At 56.7% G+C, this 8,792-nt stretch overlaps 1 protein-coding gene across 2 annotated transcripts in view; it reads left to right on the top strand.

Moving 5' to 3' along the window:
- The first annotated feature begins 1,669 nt into the window (after positions 1-1,669).
- The window catches only part of Rnf126 (ring finger protein 126), an 8,460-nt gene continuing 1,337 nt past the window's right edge, over positions 1,670-8,792 (top strand). Inside the window, exons 1-8 of one of the 2 annotated variants that reach the window (XM_021175039.1) lie at positions 1,670-1,863; positions 5,909-5,967; positions 6,070-6,133; positions 6,286-6,530; positions 6,992-7,060; positions 7,126-7,195; positions 7,540-7,633; positions 7,716-7,831. In XM_021175039.1, the coding sequence (XP_021030698.1) occupies positions 1,789-1,863; positions 5,909-5,967; positions 6,070-6,133; positions 6,286-6,530; positions 6,992-7,060; positions 7,126-7,195; positions 7,540-7,633; positions 7,716-7,831 (792 nt within the window). In that variant the 5' untranslated portion in view covers positions 1,670-1,788. Of the gene's footprint in view, positions 1,864-4,757; positions 5,253-5,908; positions 5,968-6,069; positions 6,134-6,285; positions 6,531-6,991; positions 7,061-7,125; positions 7,196-7,539; positions 7,634-7,715; positions 7,832-8,792 lie in introns of those variants that run through there. The other variant, XM_021175040.2, reaches the window with a different exon arrangement.

The raw sequence follows: 8,792 nt of genomic DNA, 5'->3' as shown, positions 1-8,792 counted from the left end.
ACTCACTTTGTAGACCAGGCTGGCCTCGAACTCAGAAATCCGCCTGCCTCTGCCTCCCGAGTTGCTGGGATTAAAGGCGTGCGCCACCACGCCCGGCTATCCCGCCCCTTCTTGCAGGAATCCTAACTCTGAGTAACTCCTATTCTTTCTTTAAAACTCTGGTTGCAATGTACCCTCCTCACCCCCAGGAAGTCATTCTTGGGTCATCAGAGATATCCAAGGTCAGTTTAGAGTCCAAGCCTCCCCGCTGCCTTATGGTGCTGGAGTGTTTGTGTGCATTTCATAGACGCTAGATGAATGTTGAACGAATAAGTAAATAAATACAGGAACTAACCTCAGGAACATTCTGGGCCTAGCCTAGAAGACGACGCAGGCTTCATTCACTCCTGAAGAGTCACACGGGGTGCCTGCGGGCTAGAGGATCCTCCTTCTACCAGAGAATGCATCCCTTCTTCATCCTTATCTCGGGTGTTTGTGGGACGCCTGATGTGTATCGTCCAGACATGATACTCCCTTCTGCCTGGCACTGTTTTTACAGCTTATCAGGTGCACATAAGTGTATGTGGGAGGGCTGTAGAGACCGCGTGAAAAGGCAACATTGCAGCTGAGACTCCGGAGTTTGGGGGACCAAGCACTTGGAGGCACAGGCAGTGCAGTGCAAGCAAATATCCACAGGCAAGCTTGTCTGGAAGGCTAAATGAGGGGAAGGAAGCTGGGAAATGAGGGCTTGGTGGTTCGAAGAAGAGGAGGAGTCTCTTAGGCCCCGCCCCTCACTTTTTTTTTTTTTTTTAGGGATAGCCCTAACAGCCTAAGCCATTGCCAAGGCAACCAAGTCCCGCCCCTCAAGGACTCCAACTTCGCGGCTGTACTTGGCTTTCCGAGGCCTCTACATCCAATCCCGTATGCCGGAGAAATTCAGCACTGTCGACTACATCCCCGTTCTGGAGATAGTCACCCGCCTTCAGGCTTGCCCATCCTGGTTGCCAAGGAGACGGCCCCGCAAGCTTGGAGCTCCGCCTCCAGGCTCACGCCAAGCGGATTTCAGGATTGGTCCCGTCGCTGCCTCGTCACCATGGAAACCCGGCCCCGCCCTGCGCAGGCTCAGCCTGAGGACCCTAAAGCTTTCCATTTACCTACAGGTTATAACCTACCCCAGGTTGCCAAAGAGACATCCCGGGCCCCCACGAAGGCCCCGCCCTTTGGTCGCGGAGGCTTCCCCGAGGCCCCGTCCCACGCAGGTAGCCAAGAAGAGTCTTCTCCCCCACGTAGCCCCGCCGCTCGCTGGCCCCCCATCTCTGACTTCTGCTTCCATGTCTGACTTCACCTCCTAAAGTCGTCGCCAAGGCGACCCGCCTTCGCGCTGTCTCTGAACTTCCGCACTCTTCAAGCGTGACTCCGCCCTTCCACCCCCAAGTGCCAAGCCCTCTAGACTCCGCCCACACCAGATAGGCCACGCCCCCAACATGCTCCGCAGTCTTGACCCTCTCCTCTGTCCCGGTTACTAAGGAGACTAGGCTCCGCCGCTTCGCCCCCAGGCTCCGCCCCACACACTGGACCCCCGGTCTCTGGCTTCCGGAAATACTTACTTTGTCCTAGTGCGGCCACCGTTCTCCACGAGTCAACCCCCCGCAGCGCGTTGCCCGCGTTCTTCCGCGAGCCCCACGCCTGCCGTGCGTGCCGTGCGTGCCATGCGTGAGCGTGCGCGGGCGCGTCGGCCGGCGAGGGAGCAGCAAACGGCCGGCGGCAGGCGCCGCGCGGGGGGCGGGCGGCGCGGAGGCGGCGGTGGCCATGGCCGAGGCGTCACCGCAGCCCGGACGGTACTTCTGCCACTGCTGCTCGGTAGAGATCGTGCCGCGCCTGCCGGTGAGACCTGGGCGGGAGGGCGGTGGAGCTGTGCGCGCGAAGCTGGCTAGAGGGGAAATCGAGACCCGGCGGGGTGCGAGCAGCGTGGCGGGAAGGTCCGAGAACCTAGGGCGGCGGCGGGGTCGCCCGAGGGACGCAGGCTTGGTCGGACCCGGTGGGGCTCGGAAGCTGAGCTCCGCGCTGGGGACGGCCGCCGAGCGCGTGGCCAGGACGCGGGGGCGCGCGGCGCGGCCTCGAGCGCCGCCCCGGGCCTCGCTGCTGCGCCCAGAGGAGCTGCGAATCCGACGGCGGAGCTGGAGGGTCTGGGAAGGTCGTACCTGCGACTCCTTGCCTGTTACAGGCCTTGTGCTAAGGCTTCAGTGTGGCTTTGACCAGTTGCATCTCCCGGTCCCCCCTGGTTGTCCCCTGGCCTCCTGCTTCTTCCTCGTAGCTTTGGACATATGTATCCCGAGGACCCTGCTTGGGTGTCCTGCATCTTTTCTGGTTCAAGGTGGTTTTGGCCAGGTGCATGCCAGGGATCCTGCAAGTTTCTTGAGAGTGACTTTGACTAGACTGGTATCCCCAGGCCTCCTCTCCCAGGACAGAACCTCCCACCTTCCAGGCATCCCTTGTTTCATACCCAGGTTTGAGGCTCACTCCTGGAAAGGTGATCGCTTAGTACTTGCAACCTACCGTGGCCTTTCCAGGCCAAGCGTGGAGCCTGCTCCTGCCCTTCGAGGTGGAAGCCTGGGTGGGTCCTTGAAGAAGTGGTAGCTAGTTTGGTGTAAGCCACTTTACCATTGCGGAGAAGGTGGTGGAGTAATCAGCCAGAGTCTGTCAGGGTGACGGGGTGGGTGGTAAGAGGTGCTGTAGTTCCTTCTGGTCTCTGCACACTCCCTCTGGATGGTGACACCGTGACATTCTTCAGGGTGATTAACTCCAAGAATTCAGGTGGTGGCATACACCTTTTATTTCAGTACTTGGGAGGCCGAGGCAGGCCGATGTCTGAGTTTGAGGCCAACCAGTTAGTTCCAGGACAGACAGGAACCCTGTCTAGGAAGGGGGGGCAGCTTGGAGAGAGTGGTATGTGGGGTGCCAGGTGAACCTGGAACATAGGAATCTGATTGTTATTTCTACTTGTGTTTCCTGTGCCTCAGCCTTGCCTCCCCAGATCTGCCTTGACGCCCCTGGACTGGGGGCTATGCTGCCCCTTGGCACCATTGTGAGCTCTGGGAACTGTTTTCTGTGAGGAGATGGCCAGACCCTGGTGTACACCTAGCTGTCAGGTTTCCTTCCTGGGACCAGAGCAGCACCAGGTTCTGGCTCTGTGCCCTTGAATAAGGAGGACCCTGACCTCTCAACTGCCACTGTGCCTGGCAAGAACCTACCTGTAAGCCCCATGACCCAGCATGGTCTTTGTTCTTACAGGGTTTATTATAGGCCGGCCAGTCAGGGAGTGACAAGTGTTTAAACAGAGCATGGGGGATGATTTGTTTTCTTTCTCCAGACAGGGTTTCTCTGTATAACAGCTCTGGCTGTCCTGGGACTCACTCTGTAGACCAGGCTGGCCTTGAATTCACAGAGATCTGCTTGCCTCTGCCTCTCAAGTACTGAGATTAAAGGTGTGTTCCGCCACCACCTGACCAGCATGGGTGGTTTTTGTATGAGCAGCTAGTGTGGGACAGGGAGCAGGGGCAGGTCTGTGGGTTCAGTGAGACTTGCCATGGCCCACACTCCAGAATAGGCCGTCCTATGCGGTATTAGTTTCAGCTGTCTCTCAGACACCTGAGTTCACTGCCAGAGACACCCAGTTCCAGTGGTGGCATCTTCGCAGGCCCTGTGCTCTTGCTGCTCTGCTCTAGGGTCAGATGGGTATCAGCACAGGGTTGATTGTCAGCTGTAGCCCGAGCACAATCTTGGTGCATCAGCTGCCCATTATGCTGCTCTCCCCAGACAAGTGAGCAGAGTTCTAATGCAGTGGCTCACAACTTTCCTAGTGCTGGGACACTTTAATACATACAGTTCCTCATGTGGTGACCCCAACTATACAATTATGTTGTTGCTACGTCGTGTCTATAATTATGCTACTGTTATAAATTGTAATGTAAATATATCTTACTGGCAGATTATCTGATACAGAACCCCTGTGAAAAAAATCCTTCAACCCCAGAGAGGTTGTGGTCCACAGGTTGAGAACAGCTGTTCTAATAGGTAGCTTGTGCCTGTGCGGATGTGGCTGCAGCAGTGGCAGAGCTTCAGGGTGTTGGGAAAATGGCTTGTCTGGGAACGTGTCAGCAGGAAGCAGATGAGTCGGCTAGAGGTGTGGGCAATGCGAGCCTAGACTTGATCGTCTGCTGGGTGTGTTGGTGGAGGCCATGTGATGTACAGGTGTGGACTCGGGCTGTCCACGGGCAGGCACCTGCAGCCTGCCTCCTTGTTTTACCTGCTCATGGGTCCAGGGAAGCAGATAAGGGAAGCCGATGCCTGCTGCTTGTGTGAGCACAGTGCCTGGCATGGGATCAAGCATGAGAGGACCTGGCCTGGGTCCTGGGCAGAGACACTCCTACAGACAGGGTCCCGGGCATAGTGGAGGTGTTCAGAGGGCAAGGCCATGTGCCGCGCAAAGTGATGCATAGACTGGTGAGATGGGTAGTGGCTGGCTTCTGGAGGAGATCTGTCACACAAACATGACCAAGGATGACGATTTTACACTAGGAGCCTTGGGCAGGGAGCTGGGTCTTTGGCTCCCTGTGCCTCACAGCCCATCAGTTCCAGAAGCTGCTGATCCTGTACAGAGTAGGGGCAGAACAGAGGCCTGCAGACAGCCACGCTGTGGCCACGGGTCCGCTCCAGCCCGCTTCGGCCCCCCACCCGTCCTGTAAGCACCCAGAACAGTCCTTCAGTATGTGTTACAAAGGTCATCTGAGTGTAGGGCACCCTATGTCCTGTGATATCCTACAGTCAGGTCTGAGACTGTAGGGGCTGGGAGTGGGGGTCTTGTCTGGGCAGGATGTCACTGGGACCATGGAGACAGCTGCTCTCAGGAGCAGAGTAACCAGGGTCAGGCAGGGCATGGTGACCCTTGGCATTAGCTGCTGTAAGGGGTGAAAGCAAGTAGCGACCTGAGAGACATTTGGCAATGGATGCAAGCTGACCCCAACCATGTCCCTGGGCTGCAGCCAGTGAAGGGTGGCTAGATGTGGGGGTTGAACAGAGATGCCTAACCATGTGTATGCTGATTTTTACTGTGCCAGGGAGGGTGGCACTGGTCTGACGTCAGCCCCATCTATAGTGGGACCACCCAGTTGTCATGAGGCCTGCCCTGGGCCTGCTTGCTGTCTCAGGTCATCTCAGTCACTCTGGAGTTGCCCTGGTGACTAATGGCGTGCCCCTTCACGTGTTCATGGCAGGTCAGTTGTGGGGATGTGTTTGCAGGGGTGCTGAGCAGGCCTCACGTGTCAGAGTGCCGAGTGGGCTACCCTCCCTGCCTGTTCTACTCTTGTCCAACACTTACAAGCTGCCTTTGGTGGGAGCAGGACAGCGTGGCCTGGGCTGTGTGAGGCTCAGTGGTCAGGCCCGTGGCCACTCTTGGTTTAGGATCCATTGTGTCAATATGAGACCTATGGTAATGGCTGCTTGCCTGTACCAGTGCCTTGACACTTGACAGCTGTGGCCTTGTGGGAAGCATGCTCTGCTCTTGTTGGGACTTCCTGTGTGTGGTGGTGTCCCCAGATGTGACTCAGCCCAGAAGTACAAATGTGGCAGGTGATTGGTCTCAGGAAGGCAGTGCCTGGTTTTTAGGCTTTTCCTCTTGCTGTCCCTACATGGGTCCCTAGCTGTCCACATCCTACCATTGTGTGTCTGAAGAAGGGACTGCAGGTCCTGTCATTGTGGGGTGCATACTAGGTCTTGTCTAAGCCAGTATTGGGAAGTCACTGGAATAACCTAGGCTATGGGAGGAGGCCATTACTGTCCTTGCTGCCCTGAGTGCTTTAGACCCTGACTACACAGAACTGCCACATGTGACTTGGAATGGGTGGCCAGACTGACCCTGCCGTTCCCACAGGATTACATCTGCCCAAGGTGCGAGTCTGGCTTCATTGAGGAGCTTCCAGAAGAGACCAGGTAGTGCCTGGGGCTGGAGGCTGGGGGGACCTTGGCATTTCCTTTCCTGAGGACCCAATAGGGGCTTCAGCAGCAGCTGACAGGCTCTTTCTTCCTCTGCAGGAACACAGAGAATGGCTCAGCCCCCTCCACAGCCCCCACTGACCAGAACCGGCAGCCATTTGAGGTGAGTCAGGGTCTCTGGCCCAGGCCTGCCTTCCTGGCCTGCAGGTTGGTGGTTTCTTACTGGTCCCACTGTTGTCTCCTGTCTGTGGGGTGGTTAAGGACTCTGCCTCTGCTGTCTGTGGGAGCGGCAGGCTCACTGCATCCTCTCTACAGAATGTGGACCAGCACCTGTTCACGCTGCCACAGGGATACAGCCAGTTTGCCTTTGGCATCTTTGACGATAGCTTTGAGATTCCCACGTTCCCTCCTGGAGCCCAGGCCGATGATGGCAGGGACCCTGAGAACCGACGGGAAAGAGAGCACCAGTCTCGGCATCGGTATGGGGCCCGGCAGCCCCGTGCCCGCCTCACTGCCCGTCGGGCCACTGGCCGGCATGAAGGTGTCCCTACGCTGGAAGGGTGAGTGGTCTGCAGTAGCTGGTGAGGGCTTCGCTACCACTGGGACACACAGACATGGGAGGCAAGCACACTCCACTGATCCTGAATCTTCGTGCTCCCTTAAGAGCCTCACATGGCTGCCCATGGAGCCATCCAGCCACTTCTCTCCCAGGGAGCCTGGGTCACCCACAGAACTGAGTGTAGCACTCCCAATTCCAAATGGAAGTGGGATAGCCTAGGCTCCACACCCTTGGGTCATGTATGCCCCATGGCCTCTGCCTACCAGGAATCCCTGTGAAATAGTTGTACCCAATGGCTTCCTCACCATTGGTAGAAGAGCACGTGGGTGGTGGAAACAGAACAATCACTGCCAGTGGAAGGCCAGCTTGGTCTGGTTACTGTGTTGGAGGCCAGTGTGGGCTGCAGAGCAAGCCTATCCTGTGAGGTGGGCTGCAGGCCCTGTGACACTGTCTCTTCCACAGGATCATCCAGCAGCTCGTGAATGGCATCATCTCTCCGGCCGCTGTGCCCAGCCTGGGCCTTGGTCCCTGGTGAGTGGGGGGCGGGTGCCCGGCCCCTCCTACCCTGCGCCCCCTGACCCGGCCTCTCCCCCCAGGGGCGTCCTGCACTCGAACCCAATGGACTACGCCTGGGGGGCCAACGGCCTGGACACCATCATCACGCAGGTACAGCGGCCGCTCAGCGTCTGTGGGGGGCCGAGAGGCTGGCCTAGTAAAGCAGATGGGGTGCTACTCTGTAGCACCAAAGGCCTCTGCAGCTCTCTCATTCTCTGGTGTCACACAGCTCTGGCCAATCCCTCCTTCCCCTCACCTCCTAAAGAATGCCTGCTGTCCTAGGGTGCACAGTGGCCTGTACCAGAGCTGCACACCCGGGACACCCCTGAGGTTTAATGGGCCTGGTCTTGCTGATTTGCAACTCTGCAGAGCTGGGCAGGTGGAGATTCCCCACCCCACCCCACTGAGCACCATGCCCTCTCCACCTCAGGTCCTTCTTCCTTCTTGTCTTTCAGCTCCTCAATCAGTTTGAGAACACCGGCCCCCCACCTGCAGACAAGGAGAAGATTCAGGCTCTCCCCACGGTCCCAGTCACAGAGGAGCACGTGGGTATGCTCACTGGGTTGGTGGACAGAGTCCCCGGGGACCTCCCCATGTTGGCATGCCTCTCACGGACTTGCTTCCTCTGCAGGCTCAGGGCTCGAGTGCCCAGTGTGTAAAGAAGACTACGCACTGGGTGAGAGTGTGCGGCAGTTGCCCTGCAACCACCTGTTCCACGACAGTTGCATCGTGCCCTGGCTGGAGCAGGTGACTGCCCTACAGCTGAGGCAGCCTGCACACATGGGCCTGTCCAGCGCAGGCCCAGATGTCCTCCTGCTTGCATGCCAAGCTACCTCTGACCCTAAGCCTGACAGACACAACTCCCACCTTAACCTAGCCAGCCTGACTACCAGTCAGAAACTTTTTTAAAATTAGATATTTTCTTTATTTACATTTCAAATGTTATCCCCTTTCCTAGTTTCCCCTCCAAAAATCCCCTATCTCCTCCTCTCTCCCCCTGGTCCTCCACCCTCCCACTCCCACTTCCTGGCCCTGGCATTCCTCTATACTAAGGGCATAGAACCTTCACAGGACTAAGGGTTTCTCCTCCCACTGATGACCAACTAGGCCATCCTCTGCTACATATGCAGCTAGAGCCATGAGTCCCACCGTGTGTTTTCTTTGATGGTTTAGTCTCAGGGAGCTCTGGGGATACTGGTTAGTGAGTGCATATTGTCCTCCTATGGGCTGCAAACCCCTTCAGCCCCTTGGGTCCTTTCTCTAGCTCCTTCATTGGGGACCCTGTGCTCTGTCCAGTGGATAACTGTGGGCATCCACTTCTGTATTTGCCAGGCACTGGCAGAGCCTCTCAGGAGACAGCTATATCAGGCTCCTGTCAGCAAGCTCTTGCTGGCATCTGCAATAGTGTCTGGGGTTGGTGGTTTATGGGATGGATCCCCAGGTGGGGCAGTCTCTGGATGGTCATTCCTTCAGACTTTGCTCCGAGCTTTGTCTCTGTAGCTCCTTCCATGGGTATTTTGTCCTCCCTCCCTCTTTTTTTTTTTCTTAAAGATTTATTTGTTTTATGTATATGGGTACACTGTAGCTGTACAGATGGTTGTGAGCTTATATGTGGTTGTTGGGAATTGAATTTAGGACCTCTGCTTGTTGTTCCCCCTTCTAAAACAATCGGAAACTCTTTCTTTTCTTTTTTTCTTTTTTTTTTTTT

The sequence above is a fragment of the Mus caroli genome, chromosome 10, assembly GCF_900094665.2.
Source record: "Mus caroli chromosome 10, CAROLI_EIJ_v1.1, whole genome shotgun sequence".
Taxonomy (NCBI): domain Eukaryota; kingdom Metazoa; phylum Chordata; class Mammalia; order Rodentia; family Muridae; genus Mus; species Mus caroli.
The sequence above is the reverse complement of the archived record's forward strand: the minus strand, read 5'-3'. Positions and strand labels throughout refer to the sequence as shown.